This window comes from Esox lucius, chromosome 15 (genome assembly GCF_011004845.1).
Source record: "Esox lucius isolate fEsoLuc1 chromosome 15, fEsoLuc1.pri, whole genome shotgun sequence".
Classification (NCBI taxonomy): Eukaryota; Metazoa; Chordata; class Actinopteri; order Esociformes; family Esocidae; genus Esox; species Esox lucius.
Genome location: NC_047583.1, coordinates 4841609 through 4865341, shown reverse-complemented (window position 1 = coordinate 4865341; position 23733 = coordinate 4841609). Strand labels below are relative to the sequence as shown.

Sequence of the window (23733 nt, the reverse complement as noted above, 5' to 3'; positions counted from 1 at the left end):
GTAACCTCTGGCGAGCGTGATGACTCCACCTTAAGGTCTGTGAAAACCTAGTTCAGGAGGAACCCAGACCACAGCAGTGGTCGGCCCAGTGAGAGCTGTATGGCAATGCAGGCTGCTATGAGATGGCCGGTGTTTGACGCAGTGGTGTCAAATGCCATGTTGACAACCTGGTCAGCGCAGCACTAGTCCTGCAGCAACTTGCATGTCAACACGCCTCATTGGTCTGCTTCTTACACCGGGACACCAAGCAGTTTCAGCCGCTCTGCATCTCCAATGTGATGGAAATTCCAATGTATCGACACTCGGAGTAAAGGGACACAGGGACAAAATGATCTTTGTACATCATAACCGTTTTATTAACTATTATGCACAGAGACTATTATGAGAGACGCGTCAACCGCTTACACGCACATAATCGTCTGAGGTGTCTCTAACTCCATACATGAACAATCCATATTTATTACATAGAAAAAGGGGTGTGGTAAGTCGTTGCCCATCGGTCTCAAGTCAATCAAACACATGCCCTTTGTTCTATCACATGTCCTGGGCTTGACACAAGGGACATGGTGTCTTCCCTCATGTGGTTAACTTTCTCAACCCTTAAGGGAAACTTAAAGCATCTAGACAACCTCCAGGTCGGCAGATGAGTAACCCCACAACCCATTGTGACCAATCAAGAATGACCCCTAAGACATATACCAGATCCCTCTCTCCTACGATCCTAAAGAACAGAAAGGACTGACACCCTTCTTTGTCTAGGCAGGAGGACATGGCCCAAATACCTAATAATCCTCTGATATTATACAGACATGTGTGTCACAATCAAAGTAAAGATTTACATACCAGTCAATAGAAAAACATACATTTCTCAAATGCACCTTAGTTCCAAATTTCCATAACACCAACCACCACTGTGAGACGCTCCTCCAACTGGCACACATTGCTGAGCATCGGTGTTAACTTGCTGTCCCAGTGTAGGGTACACAGTGGAGGTGGTGTCCACAGCTTGTGCTGTTCCTCACTGATTGTCTCCAGCACTTGGTGTCTTGCTCGGTCAGCTGTTGCGTAAGATGCAGAGAGAGGTGTACATTCACTGCCTGGCTCTTTACATATGGTTAGTTACTGCCATTATCCCAACCTTTTATTTGAGCCTTGCTTACAGAAAACAATGTCTGTGGAATTAACTATTGAGATTTGGTGAAGTATGACAAATGTAACACATGCGAATGCATACTTTACTGTTATTTGATCTAATCTTCGAGCATATAGTACAACAACTAGTGGCATCCTTCATAGAGCAACAAGCTTTAGTGGAAAGTTGAGAGCACAAATTCTTAGCTAGAACTACTGGCAAATGTTTGTTAATGTTTGTGAGCTCCATCTCTGTACCCACATTGACTTTCAGGCCCTCCCTCAGGGAACAATGGTTATATACATAAACGAAGTATTAATTGTTCTTGATTTGAAGCAGTTTTACAAAGAAGGGTGTTTTTAGAAGCCAAATTAGCCATTGTCCTCAAAATGCTCATCACCACTCTTACACGCAAAGGCATGCCACAAACCCACAAACCCATCCAGTTAATAATAAAATTAACAGGTTTATCGCCACTACCACCCAGGCCTTTGTTTTCATTCGTCAGTACTTCTTATGAGAATATACCTCTTTTTCAGACCGAGTACACGTACAAATTTTTATTTTTGGTTACTTGCAAATACAGAGTACCAAGTACTCAAGTTAAAATGCTAATATTTTACATAGAAAGCAAATAATACTGATTAATTGAAAGAAAAAAAGGATGCCTCAAAAGTATAGTTAGAACAGTTATTTATTAGAAATTGGTTATACTTTTAATACCTGGTAAAAACATGCAGCACTTATTTCCTGGAGAGTAAGGCAGATACAAAGCTTTTTGCAACAAATCACAATTTAAATTTGTAGGTTCTGAAACTAAATCAAAAAGTGATAGAATTGAAACAAAATTCTATAAATAAAGATAATGAAAAAGTAATAAAGACATGTACTTTATTGTGTCAAAGACTGTGGTTTAAATTTGTAACACAGATTCGTCTGATCCAAATACATAAAAAGTAAGCGAAGCATGAAGCAACACTGTAATAGTGGTGAACACACACACACTATCATCTATTAATTATCCTCTAGATGTTAAATATTATGAACTGAACAGGAGTGCCCATTGCTGCACTAAATGCCATCAACAGTGTTACATTTAATGCAAGCAGCCCCAAAAAGCTTGTTTAACCCCAACCCTATATTTAGGGTGAGTTGCAGAAGTAGGAAGGCCGACTAGCAACAAGTTGCAGTAGGGTCCTAAAGCAGTTAGGTTGGGTCAGAATGGACTGATCTGTGGAAACAGTGAGAACAGAATAACAATATTGATTAGATGTCAAATGGATTGAGGCACACAGTCATACTGCCAGGTCAGCATTAGATAAAAAAGATTTAGTTTTTATGCGGAATTCATGCCATTCACAAGTAGACATTTATTTATTTTTTGGTCAGGGGGCTCTGAGCTGGCATGTTAATACTTTGATGTCACGTAATACTTCAAAGAATGATTATGTGAGACAATGCAGGTAACATTATTGTAAAAGGATTGGAACCTCAAGCGACATACAGCACAGAGTGCACACATCTACATCATTTTTCATACTGAGAATGAAAGTCACAACTCTAACCGTTTAGCTCCACCCCCTCTCCCCTCACTTTGAACTTTTAAGAGCCCCATGAAATCCAGACATAATACCCAAGATGTATTGTAGTAGAAAAGTTAGGAACTCTATGTAATTAATGAAAGATAGGCAAGTCAAATGTATCAGAATGAGAGAAAAGATCATGCCCTCCTGAGACTAACTGGACAGTGACACGTTTCGTGTTTTGGCCCTGTACAGCACATTGGATTTTTAATGAAGCGATGACAAAGAGGATAACGTGCAGACTGTCTGCAGAGTATTCGCATCTACGAAACCATGAATGTCTCATAAAGTATAATAAAGAGAAGACCACACCAGCATCATCTCAGAGGGTCAATTTACTTAATTTTTAAATAATATCCTTCTGTGAATTTTTAAACACTCTAAAAATAAATAGATTATAACATTGTATTTTTTTATATATATATATAAATTATTCTCCCTCACCAATTTTGCTATTCCTGATCATGGCCTTATTGCGGCAACTCCACAAAGATCAATGCACGCTTCCTCCAAGTAAATCTCACCAAGCCTATCTGATAATTATCACAAAGCTCAATCAACCCGGAAGCTTTAAGCAGGTACACACCGGCAATTGTATGGCATTCCCCAATGATACGACAATAATTACGTTACGAGCACCTGACCTTAATGCAAGGAGTCACTATAGAGCGGCTTAACAAGGCAGTTCTGATGGACTATCCACCTGTGCACCCTGGGCAACGCTGTGCCAGTTTGCGCTGCCCTATGCTGGACATTAGGGCATCGTCAGTAGGCTAAAACCAGGATACGTACCATGTGACAATGTATTTTCAGTAAAAATAATGAATGTGTTACCTTCAACGGATTGGTCTGTCAAATAATCCATTAAGAACAGGTAGACTTGCTGGGACTGAGTCGGTGACAGTTGACTGACTACGTTATCACAGCCCTTGACGCTGTGACAAAAAAAAACATTGTTTCATCCATTTAAAGACAACCCATTAAATTAACTGTATGTAGACTATAACCTTAATAGTCATTCAGTTGTGCAAACATTAAAGTCTGAATCTCACATTGCACTGAAGGAGTCACAGCTGATGTTCCTTGGGATGATGGAGAAGGTCCCAGGTTGAATGCCTGGAAGTAATAATTGTAGATAGACCTGGAACCAGAGCTCATATCCCTGAGTGTCTAGAGTGTTGAATTTCGGGGCCAGTGCTGTAAGTGTCATGTTTAAGAGAATGTCTCGCAGTCCAGGCTGAATACTGGTCATGTTTACCTGTAAAGATAAAACATTCTGTGAGGAGGAGGCTTTATAGATAAGTAGCAAATAAGTAGAAAATGTATTGCTAATAAAATAAAACAATGACAGTATTTATAATGAGAGACTGGTATGACGACCATCCTTCTCTGTTTTCCTAATAGCTGCAGGTTGCTATTTGCAAGCAGCAAACTGCCCAACCGGATGGTACTTTTATTGTAATTGGCGATTTCAATCACTCAAATCTGAAAACAGTTTTCCCCAAATTCCATCGAAATGTCTTCTGCCCCACCAGAGGAGACAATACACAGGACCAGGTGTACACAAACAATCCAGAGGCCCGCATTCACCTCCCCCACCTGGGTCAGTCTGACCACCTCTCATTGTTCCTACTCCCCAAGTATTTACCCCTCATTAAACGGGTGAAACCATCAGTGAGGACAGTCAAAGTGTGGCCAGAGGGAGCAGACTCACTACTACAACACCAGTTTCAACTGGAGTTTGTTTGGCACTCAAGCCACCCTTGACTCCCATACAGACACTGAAACATGCTTCCTCCGTTCTGGATTACATCGACATCTGCACCAATGATGTCACCACCCATAAACTAATAGAAGCTGTGTGCTGAGCCCCCTCCACCCTGTTCCTGAACACTGGTGCTCCACAAGGCTGTGTGCTGATCCCCCTCCTGCACTCCATCTTCACCCATCACTGCGTTCCTGTACACATCTCCAAAATCATCATCAAGTTCGCAGACAGTGGTAGGCCAGATAGCTGACAATGACAAGTCAGCCTACAGGGTGGAGATCAAGTGCCTGGCGGCATGGTGCACTGACAACAACCTGGCCCTCATTGCAAATAAAAACCAAGGAGCTCATTGTGGATTACAGGAAATCTAAAGGCTGCTGTCATGCCCCAGTTCTCATCGATGGCACTGAGGTGGAGCGTGTTCAGCTTCAAATTCCTGGGTGTCGACATCTCAGAGGACCTTTCCAGGTCCCTCAACACTTCAGCCCTGGTCAAAAGGCTTTGTACTACTGGACTCTGTCAATGCCTTACATAGTCTGAAAAAGGAAGTTTTCAGTTGTCTACAGGTACATGTCATTGCTGCTATTCATTTCATTTGCACATGCTACCCTACTCCTTCAATTTGCCTTGACTGCAAATTCTGAATGACATTGAGAATTGCCACTTGTACCCGCACAACTATTTATCCCACTTGTACATACATTATACTTAATACTTAAATAAGTATAATTATTAAGTGTTAATACACTTTCTGCCCTCCTCCATTTGCTTCCACAGCCCCGAAGAATTGACATATATTATGCATTCGCAATCATTATCCATACATATAATTAATAGATTTAAATATTCTGCCATCCTCTATTTGCACTTCTGGTTAGACGCAAACTGCATTTTGTTGTACAGTACTTGTTCAATGACAATAAAGTAAAATGCAATCTAAATCAAACCTAAACTTTTGTCTATTGTTTTCCATTGTAGGTTTGTGGTTGGAGCTGGGAAGTTAATTGACAAAACCTGGACCATGGAATGGAGGTCCTGGTTCCACATTCTTCTGGGAGACCTCTCCCCAAAAACACACTTTTGTTTTGAAGTTATAATTGTGTAAATAAATATACAAAAATTTTACAGTGTAAATCATTTACCATCACAGCCGGTGCTGGGTTGTGACACAGTAAATTGCCTTTGATGTTTTTAGACTTCTGGAGACTAAGTCATAAAAGGTATAGCAAAATCTATAGACACAGTATTGATGGGAATTGTGGGGGAAAAAACAATTAACTCAATAAAAACCAAAAAAATACAAACCATTGCAGCAACATCCACAAATGATTGGAAAAAAATACCAATCTCCCCCAGGTCGGATGACTGTAGAACCCATAGGAACACCTCTTCTACAAGAGTTTCATTCGCAAGGTTTATAGGGTCCAGTATAAATTCGGCAATCTGGTTTGGTGAAAAGTAGTCTAGAACTGCAAACTGCGGAGAAGACAGAATGAAAAAATGCATTGTTGCTAAAAAAGCATTGTTCTGCAAAAAACATTATAAAATAAGTTCATTTTGACTAGGCAACATCAACAAACAATTGATTTACCAGTGAAATGTTGAAGGTTTTGAGATCCGAGTAGGTTACGTATTCAGAGTACAGACCCAGGTTGATTTCAAGCCAGTCAGCGCTGTTGTGGATATCCTGGCTGCAAGCTAAAAGACGCATGGCCGTTTCAATTATTGACAAATGGAGTACATTAATGTGATGTTTAATAGACAAGGAAGCAACATGCCAACTGCTCACTCATTTTCACGGAAGCACAAGTAATACCGTAGAAGCGATGAACAACCCAGCCCAAAGCCAACAAGCACCACAACCTGCATGGAGAGGCTCACCTGGTCCATTGATAAATTGTAAAGATCTCTTCAGGTATGTCAGCAGGACCATTGCAATGTCTTCTCTTCTATCGTTGGTCATTTTGGAGAAGGCGCTGGACATTCCTTTCACACTGTAAATTGGTGAAGATACCATTACGACATCAATTCCCCTCACGTTTTTTTATAGATTCAAGTAATCACATCCACTGTTCTTCAAGGAACTTGGACCCTACTCACATCACTTGGTAGTTGGTGCAGTTGACGTACGACGTAGCATTAGTGAGCATGACTTCAGTAAAACTGGGGAGGATAGGAATCAGCTTTACTTTGAACCATGCAATCCAGTCCACTTGCTCAAACTGGGGGAAATGAGGGCTGATGATGTAAAAGGTCTGATTCATCATCTCATCTCTCACGACTGGGAGGATGTCCACAACCTGTTGAAACGCAGGAACAGTTGTCATACGCACTTTACAAATCATCCCGCCATTCCGTCAAACACTGAAGGTACTAAAGCAGAAGATTGCTGGGTTTCGAGTTGCTCATTAGGTGTCTTTTCCCTATCCAAGGGAACGAGACAAAGGCATGGCTATCTATCGAGTTGAAAGCATGCCTTTGGTTTCCTCAAAAGTGCATTACCATTTCACTGGCGGTCAGTTGCGTTAGGAACGTGTCAATGTTCTGGAAAGCGTCTCCTTCCTGGAGCCTCTCAAACACAAGGGTGATGTCATTGGTGTCATTCAACACCCCAGAGGTCAATATCCATTGTGCCACTTGGGTTGGGGTCAGCAGTGACAGAGAGTCTTTCTACAAAGAGAAAGAAAAGTTTAGCATGTCTGTGACTTTAACGGCAATATTACTGGGAGGCAGATCATCCTGAAAACCACTCAGGCAACTTACACTGGAGAAGTCAGGATTGAGGACTATTAACTCTGACAGGTCTGCGAAAACACCAAAGACGCCAAAGTTTTTCTGGAGCCAGTCCGTGCTTCCACTGGTGCTTAAGACACAGCCGGGATCTGAAAGAACAAAAGTATTAAAATAAAGCATTTCAAATCCCTCTAAGCAGACGACTCCAGCGGATTGGCCCTGAGATGTTTGGGTGTTTTTGTGCGTTCAAGAAACCTAGATTACCTGATGAGTCATTTCTCGAAAGGAATGGATAGATGAAACGAGTGAAGATCACTTGTTGCTGCACTGTGTTGATGGAGGCTGATTGGCTGCTTATAGCAGCAACGCTGAAGCAGAGAACAGAGCTTACGTTAACCTCACTTCTTATTAAATTGTAAGCGTACCATCCGTAGTATTAACGACGACATTGGGTATCGTGGCTTTACATACACAATTTGATAGGTCTGACAACTGAAGTTCTTGGAGCTGAGACAGGAGAGGAAATTGCTGGATGGAGATGCCAAGAACGGTCGGAGCATCGTCTGGAACAACTCAGCAATTAAAGCAGCGTTGTTCAGTTGCGCATTGGTGAAGTTGTTGATTATGACCTCACCGATGGCATCAAGGACTTGTGGCATAGCTGGACTGCTGATACTGGCGTTCTGGAAAAGTACAAAGAGATTTCAATTTACAAAGTTTACATGTATTGGCGAGGGACGCCTTCCTGGGAAGGTGTTCCGGTCCCGTCCCACCGGGAGGAGACCCCGGGGAAGACCAAGGACACGCTGGAGGGACTATGTCTCCCGGCTGGCCTGGGAACGCCTCGGTGTCCCCCCGGAAGAGCTAGAGGAAGTGTCTGGGGAGAGGGAAGTCTGGGCATCCCTGCTTAGACTGCTGCCCCCGCGACCCGGCCCCGGATAAGCGGAAGAAGATGGTATGGTATGGTATGGTACATGTATTGGCAACATCTGTTCTCATTCAAGGATTCAACATACCATGCTAGAGTATTCCAATAGAGCCTGTCCCAGAACTGCAGCATTGTTTTGGAAGAACAGCTTCCAGATTGCTGTGGAGTAGGTCTCATTGCTTGCCAGTTGGCATTTCAGCAGCGTCGCCAAGTTGTCGGCTGACAGATGGGTCGTCTTAAAGAAAAGAATGCAGTGATGTGAACAAAATCAGGCAACAGTAACATTAGCACTAGTCAAATCAGCAACAAATATGGGAATGAAATAAACGTGTCTGTTGGCAACGACAACCTTGCCTTAAAGTAACTTAAAGAAAGCTTACTGCGGAACAGGCATATTGAGGGATGGTGAATTTGCAAAGGGATTCCGAGGAATTGCCAGAAGACAGGTCTTGTGAACTGTAGGGAATGGCAATGAACGTAATCATTTATGGTTTACTTATGACACTGTGTGTGTCTCAGTGTTATACATTCTGCATTGTATAAGAAAGCACTGAACACACCTGCTGATTCCAGCACAAAGTTGTACCTCTGCAAAAGAGAAGAGAAAAACAGAGTTCATTAGACCCTACACCTGAATTGCTTAACTTTGGGGCCGATGCTGATCCAACGGTCTAAGCTGATGCTTCCGGTACACATACAACGCTGCAATATAGATTCTAATACGGCCTCCTGCTATTGAATACACTCTATCCGCTACCTCTATCAATAAAGCATAAAATGCCAGAGAAACACATTTGAAGACCAGTATGATGAAACACAATTTAATGTTTTCAAATAGCATTTACTTACCATTGACCAGTGTTTCTTGGCACTAGATGGAAAAAAAGAACATTGTTACCATTATAGCGATCATTGAGAAAACAAAAGACATGCTTGGGATTTCCTCGGTAATGCCACAACGAACCAACTGGATGTATGAACGTTCCATGTATCGTGTGAACATTTGTCTAAGAAATAGTGCCCTTTTGAGAACTTACCACAATATGAACTGCCGGCCTTGGGCAACCTTTGAGGGAGATAAGTGAAATAAGGCCACTCGATTAGCACAATACTTTCATGTATATCTGAAAATACTGAAACCCAATGCCTGTTTGGAGATTTCTAGGAATGCTTGGTTTTCGATGTTACAATGAAAGTGGTTGAATGAAAACGAAGAGCTTTACACATACGTTGGAATGTCGCCGTCAGTGCATTCAAGCTTGACTGCACACCCTGTGAGAGGTTCGATGGAAGAGATGCCAAACTTTGGTCAAGACCAATGTATCTGAGCGAAAGGGAATGGGAGAGGTTAGTCCTGTATTTTGTCCATCTGTACTTTAACAAGTGCTGCCTTGTTTGTTTGGTGGGTGCACATAACTCTTACATGGCACTGTAGGATTCACAGGAGATGTTTTGGGGGATAACAACCAAACTGGCAGGAAGGATGCTGGCCAGCAGAACATCCAGATTCACTTGGAACCACAGCTGGAAGTCTGTTGGCTCGAAGTCGTAGAATTTGGGAGCAAGAGCCGTCAAGGTCAGATTTAGCATTGTGTCTCTTACGGCTGTGTTTGTGATGATGGTGATGTTTTCCTGGAAAATGAATGGTTAACGATTTACAGGGACATCATTTCATTGCGATTGTAATTACAGATGAATATGTCGACACCCGGGTCTCACTGGACAAGGTCCATTCCAGCTGGACAGTGATAAACTCACCTGCGTGGTGACTTCAACAAAAGTCACATAGAACTCCTCGAGCTGTTCTTCGGAATCCAGCAAGGTGACGAAAACTTCCCTCACAAGTGTCTCATTCTCCAGAGCGCCACTGCTTGGGTCTAGTATCAATTCAACTTTCTGGTTTGGTGAGAGGATGTCTAGAACTGCCACCTGGGGAGAGGAAGACAACACCATACAAATGCATTACCCCTCAAACCGCCATAGTTCTACATATAATCATCCTTAAACTATTTAAATCCGGTTCCACGAAAAACAAAAAGAAATGAAACTAATACATTTCATTGAGTTGCACTGTAGCATTACTGGCATGTTCATCATTTTGAAACACAATCAACTTACACTTGAGAAGTCAGGGTTGAGGATGCGTAACTCTGACAGTTCTGCAAAAGCCGAATAGATTCCAAAATTCTTCTTCAGCCAGACCGTGCTGCTGTTGGTGTTTGAGACACAACCTTAATTTGAAATGTGTAGATAATAAATAGATTATTTAAAGAAATATTAAAGAAATAAATTGAAATTTCTGTTCTGGAAAAATACACAAAAAACTTCATGAATTCCTGTCTATTTAAATTTCATTACCTCCTGAGTCATTTCTCGAAAGGAACGGATAGATGAAATTACTGAAGATCACTTGTTGTTGCTCTGTGTCAATTAATTCATGTTCATCACTAAATCCCTTGACCCTTCAATGGAAAATAATTTTAAAAACAACATCTACACAGACACTTTCTCCAATAATTTGTGATGAAAATGCTTGTCAACGCACAATGCCTGATAGGAACTGCAGCTGAAGTCTTTTGTGCTCAACAGGGTCATGATTTCTCCAGTTATGTCAGGTAAAAGCGGTTTCAGCTGGATGTTGAACCACAGGCTTATGAACGTCACACTTCGGACATCATAAGTATTCAGAATGTTCAAAACTCCAAAGATGTCCTGGACCTCAGTCTTAAAATGGAATGTTTACATTGTTTATTATTTGTTAACATAATACAGTTGTATTTAATTTAATAAACATACGTACACATAATTTTTATGGACAGAATTTCTAGGTGCAGCCAGGGGCCGGAGGGTGTCAGGTTTGGGGACCACACGATTTCGTCTCTGCTTTTTGCGGATGATGTTCTCGTGTTGTATCCTTCAAGCCAGGACCTTCAGCATGCACTGGGACGGTTTGCAGCCGAGTGTGAAGCGGTGGGGATGAGAATCAGTACCTCCAAATCCAAGGCCATGGTCCTCAGTCGGAAAAGGGTGGCTTGCCCACTTCAGGTTGGTGGAGAGTGCCTGCCTCAAGTGGAGGAGTTGAAGTATCTAGGGGTCTTGCTCACGAGTGAGGGAAGGATGGAACGGGAGATTGACAGACGGATGGGTGCAGCTTCTGCAGTAATGCGGTCGATGTAATGGTCTGTCGTTGGTGAAGAAAGAGCTGAGCCGAAAGGCGAAGCTCTCGATTTATCGGTCAATCTACGTTCCTACTCTCACCTATGGTCATGAGCTTTGGGTCATGACCGAAAGGACAAGATCCCGGATACAGGCGGCCCACCGGGAGGAGACCCCGGGGAAGACCTAGGACATGCTGGAGGGACTATGTCTCCCGGCTGGCCTGGGAATGCCTCGGTGTCCCCCCGGAAGAGCTGGAGGAAGTGTCTGGGGAGAGGGAAGTCTGGGCATCCCTGCTTAGACTGCTGCCCCTGCGACCCGGCCCCGGATAAGCGGAAGAAGATGATGGCATGACGTACACATTTTTTAAATATGATTTTTCAATACTTAATTACCAAATAAAGGAAGACTTTCAGGGTCAAGTCCTTAATCTGCCGGAGGTCCTCTTGCAACCCATTAACCTCCACTTCGGTATGGCTTTGGTTGTTTGCGCCAAAAATAGACAGTTGTGTACTCAGTGTGTCAACAGCGTTATAAATCTAAACATAAAACAAAAATATTACAATTCATAAATAATAGTTAAACCAAACCAAATTATACATTCTTGAACATTTAGAAAAGGCAGATGAATGTGTGACACTAAAGGTATCTATCAAACAACAATATGGGATCATTTCACTGATGCTTTGTAGTATATTTATCAGTATGTTTGAACACTGTGGCCATGCTCTAAAAGCATCAACCCCAGCCACTCCCTTGGTTGAAAGACTTCTTGAGATATCTCAAAATGTCCTTGCTTTGTACCGCATTTAGAATTTTGGTGTTTATGGTTGGGGATGTACAGTAGGTACCAATAATACTCCAGCTAATTTATGTTGTTCTCTTACCCTGGAAGTGGCCTGATTCACTGTTGTTATATTGAAGACTTCTTGTGGAGCATTATTCATTGTTCTGTTTCAGGAAGGGGTATGAAAAACATATATCTATATAGTGGCCAAAACTGTAAAGTCATAGAAGCTAACAATAACTCCGTACACTTGCCTGTTTTCCATGCTCCATTGCTGAGTTTCTGATATTTTAGAAAAAAAGATAATGAACATAATTAGTCTGACAAATGTCTTTTATGAAATGAAGTATTTGCTCCTCCTTTATTGGGTCTTATTGTATTTTTAATTCTTGTTTTATGTTATTGAACAGTAATGTATAGCTTTTAATTTTATGTAGTGCGCAAAATTTATTATTTACTAATCAGGAAATCCACATGCTAGTAACTACACAGTGATACCGATACTGATTTTGAACCTACCGTTTATGGGTAATATCATGCTCTGAAAAATAACAACCATAAATATCATCACATTGTTGGAATATAAGTACAATAAGTAAGAAATATTTTATTCATTAATAAACACTTACAATAGTTTCAATAATAATCACAATAATGTAAAAAAAAAAAAATCAATAGACCAAGCATTGTGCGTCAAAACACTGAGAATTGGGCATTTAATTTTCAGAATATTTATGTATAAAAGCATGATTTTTTCCGTCAATGACCAACAACTTACATCTGCAGAAATCAGTGTAGCCTCACAGGCTGAATGGGATGAAAACAAAAGAAAACCCATTTAATATTGCCTTTTTCAGATTATTATTTTGTATTTCATGGATTGCAGTGATATACAGTTGGGAGAACAAGTATTTCATAAACTGCCGATTTTGCAGGTTTTCCTACTTACAAAGCATGTAGAGGTCTGTAATTTTTATCGTAGGTACAAAAATCCAGAAAATCTCATTGTATGATTTTCAAATAATTAATTTGCATTTTATTGCATGACAAAAGTATTTGATCACCTACCAACCAGTAACAATTCCGGCTCTCACAGACCTGTTCGTTTTTCTTTAAGAACCCCTCCTTTTCTCCACTCATTAACTGTATTAACTGCACCTGTTTGAACTGTCCACACACTCAATCAAACAGACTCCAACCTCTCCACAATGGCCAAGACCAGAGAGCTGTGTAAAGACATCAGGGATACAATTGTAGATCTGCACAAGGCTGGGATGGGCTACAGGACAATAGGCAAGCAGCTTGGTGAGAAGGCAACAACTGTTGGCGCAATTATTAGAAAATGGAAGAAGTTCAAGATGACGGTCAATCTCCCTCGTTCTGGGGCTCCATGCAAGATCTCACCTGCAGCGCACGCAACATCCCCCTGCTCAAGCCAGTGCATGTCCAGACCCGTCTGAAGTTTGCCAATGACCATCTGGATGATCCAGAGGAGGAGTGGCTCCGTAAGAAGAATCTCAAGGTCCTGGAGTGGCCTAGCCAGTCTCCAGACCTGAACGCTCTAGAAAATCTTTCAAAGGGAGCTGAAAGTCCGTATTGCCTAGCGACAGCCCAGAAACCTGAAGGATCTGGAGAAGGTCTGTATGGAAGAGTGGGCCAAAATCCCTGCTGCAGTGTGTGCAAACCTGGTCAAGAACTACAGGAAACATATGATCTCTGTAATTGCAAACAAAGGTTTCTGTACCAAATATTAAGTTCTGCTTTTCTGAAGTATCAAATACTTATGTCATGCAATAAAATGCTAATTCATTACTTAAAAATCATACAATGTGATTTTCTGGATTTTTGTTTTAGATTCTGTCACTCACAGTTGAAGAGTACCTATGATACAAATTACAGACCTCTGCATGCTTTGTAAGTGGGAAAACCTTCAAAATCGGCAGTGTATCAAATACTTGTTCTCCCCACTGTAGGTATACACATTAAGGCTTAAGTTTGCATCAATTTGCAACTTACCAATTCCGATAGCTGAGATTAGTAGGGTCCATAGTGATGTAGAGGGGCCTCCCATCACGAGATTGGGTTTGGCTCAACTCCACAAAAACCTTTATGTAATGAAATAGCAAGTTTCAAGAAAATGCTGACAATCTAAATAATATACAGTGGTATTGGGAAATGCAGTTGTTTTTTCAAAACCATTTGCAAAATATTATAAATTAGTATTTAATATTATTAGTATTTTGAAAATCAATAATCTCATTTAATGAAATTGATCATAGAAATATACTGCAGATATATTGCATGCAACATTGTTTAATAATAAGCTATGGAAACAGAAGTGGACAAAAACTACTTATTTGAGACACACCCAAACAGCTGCATGGTTGTAAATCATAGATCTTTTTCAGAAGCCACTGTATGTCCTGATGTCAATTAAATGTTTAAAAACACATTTCAGTTGTAATGTATGATTTCCCTGTAGTGTGCAGTAATATAACTTCGCCTCTTACTGCAATCAGACACATTCTAAGAATAGTATTTCAGAGTATTTCATAGAGTATGTAAAAACCTAAAGAGGCACATAAAAGGCAGAATCCCACATTAATGATCTTGATTAATAATAAATATTATTACGTCTCATAAACAAAAGATTTAAAAATCAATATAAAAATACTGCCTCCACCAAAGCCATTAAAGGAATATAGCATTATTAACAGTTCATTTCAAAGAAAACATGTTTATTTTACCATATTTTGGGACAAATATGATTTCAAAAGATTTGCTGACAACACAGCAACGTGTGTGCTTTTAGATGATGTTACAAAAGATTGTGTGGATCTGGGGGGAAAAAAATATTTTTTCCCCAGATCCACACAAACCTAATATGTATATTTTCTTTTTAACTAAAACATTACATTCTAGATATTCAAAATGAGAACGAATTGATTTCCGATGTCTCTGTCTTTCTTCTTGGTGGTGTTAGTAATAAAGCTTTTTATAGCAAATGATTTTAAAATATTCTACACATTTTTCTACACATCTAACATACATAAACGGAGTTGGAGAGTAACAGATACAAGGATTAAGAAAACAGTACCTGTAATCAGTTACGTTACCAACGAAAATTGAAAAAGAATACGTGTGCGTTTTTTTAATTTAATGTTTTAAAAACCAGTTTAGTGACTGATGAAGCGGTAGTTTAATTGGTAAAAACAGTGTATCTACGATAATATTAGCCGACCCATATACTCAATGTGTCTTTCTCAGAACAATGATAGGCGATAGACCTACCTCATGTAATAATTTTTTTCGAGGTTTCGAGCTTTATTTGTCAAATGCACCGAACGACACAGCCAGGAAGAGTTTTTCTGAACAACTCAGACAGGAATTGTTTTTGAAGATTAGGCAACTATTTGTTAGATAGCTGTAACGTGGCTGCCTTCAAGATAAAATATTTATTGGAATTCATCACAATATTTTAGGAGAAAAGGTGTGTTGGGAAGTACTCTGCCGAAGGATGATGATTTGCATTTGACAAAGCCACCTCAACTCCGTCCAAACAGGTAGGCCATGTGATTCTACTCAAGTACCCCTGACTGCAGTGCAATTCGGGGCGGGGATCGATGTGGGTGGAGTCAACCATTTGACTCCACCCACCCACATCTGATCCCGCCCAATGTGTTTTTGTCCATCAGAGGTTTGATAGTCACACAATGAATACAAACACACACGTTTGTGCAAGGCACATGTTGAATTCAAATGTACTTCATTTTTGAAGATCGTAAGAAATTTTATATTAAGTGATAACTGCAATGTGAGCGAAGAGCTGATAGATATCCCACTCATCACTCTCGAGCGAAGGTTTTGCTCTGCTCCACCCCCATACAGAAAATAAATGTATTTGAAATCTATTTTTGAATACATTTGGTAAATATATGTAAAAATCTTTGAAATTGGCCGCTTAAATATTGTAAAAAAATTATAAAAAGCTACATATATTTAATGCATGTCTAAATATTTCAGACAACTGGCAAGGTGGTGTTTCAAACCTGCAATGTTATGTTGCACAGTCAAGCAAGCTAACCACTACTCCCAACAGGAGTAGTTTCATAGGCATGGCAAGTAGTGGTATTACCAAGTTTCCCTTAGTATTTTAGACTATATTTGTGACTAAGATTAAATGTATTTTGGTAATGTACACATCTATAAAATGTGTTTCAACATCCAAATGTAATATAATCAATACGTGGGTAATTAGATTTCATCTTTTTACTTTCACAGGATCTGAAAAATGCATTTTAATATGGCCTTCAAAATACATTTTGCAATGTATTTTCTATAATAGAATACAATTGTAATGAGAGCATTGTTGACGGTGAAATACATTTGGACAAAACTGAAATGTATTTATACATTTTCAAAGACATTTCAGAATAAAAGCTGAAATGTATTTTGAATAAAGTCAAATGTATTTATACATCTTTAAATACATTTCAGGATAAAAGGTGAAATACATTTTGATACCTGAAATGTATTTTGAATAAGGATAAATGTATGGTACTGTGGGGAGAACAAGTATTTGATACACTGCCGATTTTGCAGGTTTTCCCACTTACAAAGCATGTAGAAGTCTGTATCATAGGTACTCTTCAACTGTGAGTGACGGATTCTAAAACAAAAATGCTGAAAATCACATTGTATGATTTTTAATTACAAACCCAATTCCAAAAAAGTTGGGACACTGTACAAATTGTGAGTAAAAATAATTTACAAATCTTATAAACTTATATTTAATTCACAATAGAATATAGATAACATATCGAATGTTGAAAGTGAGACATTTTGTAATGTCATGCCAAATATTGGCTCATTTTGGATTTCATGAGAGCAACACATTCCAAAAAAGTTGGGACACGTAGCAATAAGAGGCCGGAAAAGTTAAATGTACAGATAAGGAACAGCTGGAGGACCAATTTGCAATTTATTATGTCAATTGGCAACATGATTGGGTATACAAAGAGCCTCTCAGAGTGGCAGTGTGTCTCAGAAGTCAAGATGGGCAGAGGATCACCAATTCCCCCAATGCTGCGGCAAAAAATAGTGGTGCAATATCAGTAAGGTTTCTCAGAGAAAAATTGCAAAGAGTTTGAAGTTATCATCATCTACAGTGCATAATATCATCCAAAGATTCAGAGAATCTGGAACAATCTCTGTGCGTGAGGGTCAAGGCCGGAAAACCATACTGGATGCCCGTGATCTTCGGGCCCTCAGACAGCACTGCATCACATACAGGAATGATACTGTAATGGAAATCACAACATGGGCTCAGGAATACTTCCAGAAAACATTGTCGGTGAACACAATCCACCGTGCCATTCGCTGTTGCCGGCTGAAACTCTGTAGGTCAAAAAAGAAGCCGTATCTAAACAGGATCCAGAAGTGCAGGCGTTTTCTCTGGGCCAAGGATCATTTATAATGGACTGTGGCAAAGTGGAAAAGTGTTCTGTGGTCAGACAAATCAACATTTGAAGTTCATTTTGGAAAACTGGGACGCCATGTCATCCAGACTAAAGAGGACAAGGACAACCCAAGTTGTTATCAGCGCTCAGTTCAGAAGCCTGCATCTCTGATGGTATGGGGTTGCATGAGTGCGTGTGGCATGGGCAGCCTACACATCTGGAAAGGCACCTTCAATGCTGACAGTTATATCCAAGTTCTAGAATAGCATATACTCCCAGACGTCGTCTCTTTCAGGGAAGACCTTGCATTTTCCAACATGACAATGCCAGACCACATACTGCATCAATTACAATGTCATGGCTGCATAGAAGAAGGATCCGGGTACTGAAATGGCCAGCCTGCAATCCAGATCTTTCACCCATAGAAAACATTTAGCGCATCATAAAGAGCAAGGTACGACAAAGAAGACCTAAGACAGTTGAGCAACTAGAAGCCTGTATTAGACAAGAATGGGAAAACATTCCTATTCATAAACGTGAGCAACTTGTCTCCTCAGTCCCCAGACGTTTGCAGTCTGTTATAAAAAGAAGAGGGGATGCCACCCAGTGGTAAACATGGCCTTGTCCCAACTTTTTTGAGATGTGTTGATGCCATGAAATTTATAATCAACTTATTTTTCCCTTAAAGTGATATATTCTCTCAGTTTAAACATTTGATATGTCATCTATGTTGTATTCTGAATAAAATATTGAAATTTGAAACTTCCACATCATTGCATTCTGTTTTTATTTACAATTGTGCAGTGTCCCAACTTTTTTGGAATCGGGTTTGTAATTTATTTGCATTTTATTGCATGACAAGTATTTGATACATCAGAAAATCAGAACTTAATATTTGGTACAGAAACCTTTGTTTGCAATTACAGAGATCATACGTTTCCTGTAGTTCTTGACCAGGTTTGCACACACTGTAGCAGGGATTTTGGCCCACTCCTCCATATAGACCTCCATATAGGCTTCGGGGCTGTCGCTAGGCAATTCGGACTTTCAGCTCCCTCCAAAGATTTTCTAGAGGGTTCAGGTCTCGAGACTGGCTAGGCCACTCCAGGACTTTGAGATTCTTCTTACAGAGCCACTATTTAGTTGCCCTGAATGTGTGTTTCGGGTCGTTGTCATACTGGAAAACCCAGCCACGACCCATCTTCAATGCTCTTACTGAGGGAAGGAGGTTGTTGGCCAAGATCTCGTGATACATGGCCCCATCCATCCTCCCCTCAATACGGTGCAGTCGTCCTGTCCCCTTTGCAGAAAAGCATCCCCAAAGAATGATGTTTCCACCTCCATGCTTCACGGTTGGGATGGTGTTCTTGGGGTTGTACTCATCCTTCTTCTTCCTCCAAACACAGTGAGTAGAGTTTAGACCAAAAAGCAGTATTTTTGTCTCATCAGACCACATGACCTTCTCCCATTCCTCCTCTGGATCATCCAGATGAGATTTTGCATGGAGCACCAGACCGAGGGAGATTGGCCCATCCCGTCCTGTAGCCCATCCCAGCCTTGTGCAGGTCCACAATTTTATCCCTGATGTCCTTACACAGTGTATCAAATAATTGTTCACCCCACTGTATAGATGATACAAATATCAACAACTTGCTTTAGTTTTTGACGTTCTTATCGAGAGTGAGTTACTGGTGCATTTAGGGTCAACTGTCTTGCTCAAGGTTAGAGCGACAGAAACATTAAGAAGTAGATAGAAACAACTCAGCAATAACCATTGACATTGTTCATTCTTGATCCTGAACAAAAGGACATGCATTTATAAACATAAAAATAATTTAAATATTTATTCATTATGTTACGAATCGCAATATTTAAGCAAATAATGAAATTCTTCAAATGTTAAACACCCCTATTTTTTGCAATATTTCCAAAACAGCGGCCGTTTAAGCCAGACAGACTAAAAGTTAGAATTATTTATATGTTCCACTCCTGCTCAAATATCTCCTATTGAATGTGAGGTACTGCAATGTGAGTAACCATTGCAACAGGATTTATTTCCAACCTTTTCAAAGACAGCTCCAATGGAAAGTAATTTCTGAACCAGATACACCAAGATTGATTTATTTAAATGTGCCTTTATCTCTCACCTATTCAAATCAGAAAAAAACTAGAAATGTATATTCCTCTATTTTCCAGCAATGTAAGTAAGAAACAATTACAAAAAACCCTTTTACCTAAATCGAGATATTGCAACCGCAGAAACCATACCAATGCATTTCTTTGCATTATTTCCCAAACAAATGCTATTTAACCCGCTTTCCGAGCAAGATTTAAACACATCATGAATATTTGACATATTCCTCTAATTCTCAGCTATTCCAATCAGAAAAAATTACAAAAATTATATATTCTTCAAATGTGACAGTTGATATTTTGAAGATGTCTAGGGAGTATGTAAAAAAAGCACATTCCAGTTAGTTATGCAGGATTCCCAACATTGTGCAGTAATTGATCCTGCCCTTTAACTGACAATGATTGGCATTTAAAAAATGCTGAAAATCAGTTCAGACAGAAAACGCCTTGTTTTAGTTTAACAATTTATTAGAAACTTGCACAACAATTTTATATATAGGATTTGGTGTTAGGTTCTGCTCCTCTGCGGGGTAACTTGCTGCTATCACATCGTGTACAAGATACTATAATGTCATTAATTTCAATCCCCACAGGCAATGAGCAAGGTACATGGAACCAATCCCACCCATGAAAAGGAAACACAGAACTAAACAGGTGAAGCCAGGGGTGGTGGTTGGGTTCACACCAGCATGATAGTTAGAACAGCGCAGATTAGACTGAGTGAGTTACCTGATATTGTGATTGGAGCGTTCCCAGGGTCAGCCGATATGTCACTGACCAATGGCCACTTGAGTTTCCTGTCTGAACTGGAAGACCACAAACAATCATAAAAAACACACACCCATTCTCAAGTTATCAATGTCTATTGATAATGAAAATCCTATGACATCTTAAATGTCACAAAATACAATAGAAATACATTTTTACATAAAAGTACTTTATATTTTATACCACTAATAGTTAAGTTAGGTATTTGGGAACAGTGTGAATTTGGTATTTGTTAGCAGCTTCTGCCCTTGTCACCTAGCCAAAGTGTTTTGTCTGCATAATACAAATAGACTAAATGTTGCAGTCCTGTGACTTAGCGGACAGTTAGAAGAACAAGTGTATTTCAATGGCAGAATAGTGGGTTTAATTCCAGAGATAAATAATAGCTTCTGCTAAATACAGCATGTTATTATCAGTACTATATAGTTGTTCTATACAGGGCTGTCAACATGTACAGTACTCGTTTTATACTCAAGCTTTGTATGTGTTTTGCAGTATTTTACACTCATTGTAATACTGCTGATTTCAGATAACTTAAAAACATTATGCATGATATAGAACTTGAGTGGAACTAAAGGTACCTGATGAACTGTAACAACTTTAGGAATTATTATGATGTACTGTAGATTATTAATCATTTGTTATTCATTATATATTTGAGTTGTCCTTACCTGTCTATTCCCACTGCTTTGTCAAAGAGGAGTGAAATTGACAGTATGAGGGTGGATCATTTATAGTTTTGGGTGTGGTAAAGAGTGATGGTTAAGCATCATTTAGAGTGTCAGTCTTCTGAATGAAGTTAAGCCGGTATGGTTTCAAATATGCCAGATGCACAAAAGGTCCTCATGAGGGAATGATAAATAAAGCCTTTTCTAGGAGAAATTCACCCTGGGGAGATTTTGGGTGGTGTAAATCATGTAGGAGAGAGTCCTAGGGCAATGACATTAGTTTCACACATAGTTGGCCAGAAGTAGAAAGGTTTGTTTTTTTATGCAACAAATGCCACAAAGTATTATGTCTCTGGGTAGATTGAAGGGTGAGTGAGATAACAAATCCTTTTTATTCTATTTAGATACACTGTAAAGTCAACATGTGACATGTAAAGTGTTGTAAATAATTCCATTTGTGGATGAATGTAAGTGAAATATGTACAGAACAAAATATTTTCCAGGATTCCCAACATTATGCAGTAACTGATCCTTGTATCTTAATGACAGTGACTGACTTTTTAGTATTTTAAAACCAAATCTTAAATCAACTCACAGGATTTGCTCAGAATGACAAGTATGTTATTATTTTAATTCAATGTCTTATCCTTTTAATTGGCATTGTATATTCTATTTATATCTGTAGATATTTTGGTTTCTCAGTGTATTTTGACTGCTTTCAGATGATTTATTAATTGATTGTGCTCGAAATAGACACAAAGTTAAGCAGAGTTAATTGATTAACTGTGACAGCCCTAAATATACAGTATCATAAATGAGTATTAATACTGCATAATATTGATCAGTAGTTACTCATTATTAGTTTGAGATGTGCTTATCTGTCTATTCCCTCTGCTTTGTTGAGGAGGAGTGAAATTGTCAAAATGGATCGTTTATAGTTTGGATGTGGTAAGCTCTGATGGTTAGGTATCTTTTGTGACAGCTTTCTGAATGGGGTTTTGCAGATGTGCTTTGAAAATGCACAAAATGTTCTCATGGAGCAATGATAAATAAAGCCCTTAACATGATGCCTCAACTCATCATGAATTTTACGCATTAATGCGTATCCAAAAAGTATCCAAAAATAAATAAATTGGTCATTGGTGGTGTTGGAGGGCCTGTGGTGAACACTATTTCCTCATCTAAAGATCCCACCCCAAGGCCCTAGGGTAACGAATGGGAGAGTACCCGGCACGAGGTCTTTGGACAGGAGGGACTGGTAACAGGGTGTCCTGACTCAGAAGTTGACGCGGAACGTATTGTAAGTGTAAGGGTGTTACCCCGGTGTCCTGATATTTCCAATCTGGCCCTAATATCTACAAACATGCACACATAATCAGCCCTAGTTTCCTTGTCTCATTCATCTGAATTCAAAATAATTTATACTTCTAACTACAGGATGAACCAGTAATTAGTCTGAGAGACAAAAGAAAGCAATAAAGATTAACATGACATTAATACATCTTTTAGATTGGACAGCCTATTAAAATTTTATGTTAATACTATTGCCATATGTACTTACCCCCCCAAAAAAAAATTATAGTTAGTTATTCGTTTTAAAATAATTAATTATTGTCCTATAAAAATTCTGCCCAACACTTTATACAGTTTTGACGAATGAAAAGATATACGGTCGTGAAACTTTTTTAAATAATTAGTGTAGTTTACTACACTTCAAAAACGTCGGACACTCTTAGTAACCAACTACTTCTACACATGTTTCTCTTATCACTGGTTAACCTGAGATATTTGTGACAGAAAGTTTGTGAACCCTTTCTATTCATTCTATTTCTGCATGAGTTATGATCAGACTTTTATCTCAATTCTAATAATAGATAGTGATTCTAATTAAAGAAACAAAGCAAAAATAATTTCTTTATCCTTATTGAGTAAATTGATAGATTTTTCTTTGAAAAACTATGCAAATAAATCAAGATTAATTAGCTTATTCTGTGTTGTAAAGCAGTCAATTTTTTTAAAAAATATGTATGTTCCTTGCATGAGAAGACAAAATAATATACATCAAAACCAAAATGCTCCCAATGGTTAAAGATGCACTTAAGACCCCTATAGCATGAATGTGCTGATATTTCTACATTTGAAAATAATTTTATTTTTAAACTCTCATTGGTGGTTGCTGCAGTGATGACAGATCAACAACTGCCCTGAGCAGAACTAGCTGAGAGCAACGTACTCTGTGCACGCCATTTTAAACTATAAAATAACAGTGGATGTGGACATGTTCTGGGACAACATTAAAAATAACTTGATTGCATTACATATCGCCCTGGGGGGACAGGGAGGCCTTACATATCGTCCTGGGGGGGACAGGGAGGCCTTACATATCGTCCTGGGGGGACAGGGAGGCCTTACATATCGTCCGGGGGGGACAGGGAGGCCTTACATATCGTCCTGGGGGGACCGGGAGGCCTTACATATCGTCTTGGGGGGACAGGGAGGCCTTACATATCGTCCTGGGGGGGACAGGGAGGCCTTACATATCGTCCTGGGGGGACAGGGAGGCCTTACATATCGTCCTGGGGGGACAGGGAGGCCTTACATATCGTCCTGGGGGGACA

At 39.6% G+C, this 23733-nt stretch overlaps 1 protein-coding gene across 1 annotated transcript; it reads right to left on the bottom strand.

The window, feature by feature from the left end:
* Positions 1 to 1992: 1992 nt before the first annotated feature.
* LOC109616646 lies at positions 1993 to 14192 on the bottom strand. Its single transcript, XM_034297547.1, has 28 exons — positions 14104 to 14192; positions 12866 to 12894; positions 12607 to 12628; positions 12342 to 12369; positions 12188 to 12251; positions 11696 to 11839; positions 10690 to 10868; positions 10503 to 10606; positions 10263 to 10375; positions 9903 to 10073; positions 9568 to 9776; positions 9374 to 9468; positions 9182 to 9210; positions 8994 to 9015; positions 8705 to 8732; positions 8525 to 8600; positions 8233 to 8379; positions 7688 to 7899; positions 7481 to 7584; positions 7247 to 7365; positions 6986 to 7153; positions 6584 to 6783; positions 6365 to 6477; positions 6075 to 6181; positions 5789 to 5959; positions 3768 to 3973; positions 3550 to 3650; positions 1993 to 2363 (listed from the first exon to the last, which is right to left on the bottom strand). The coding sequence occupies exons 1-28, from the start codon at positions 14156 to 14158 to the stop codon at positions 2275 to 2277; spliced, it is 3105 nt and encodes a 1034-aa protein (XP_034153438.1). The 5' UTR covers positions 14159 to 14192; the 3' UTR covers positions 1993 to 2274.
* Between the last annotated feature and the right edge of the window lie 9541 nt (positions 14193 to 23733).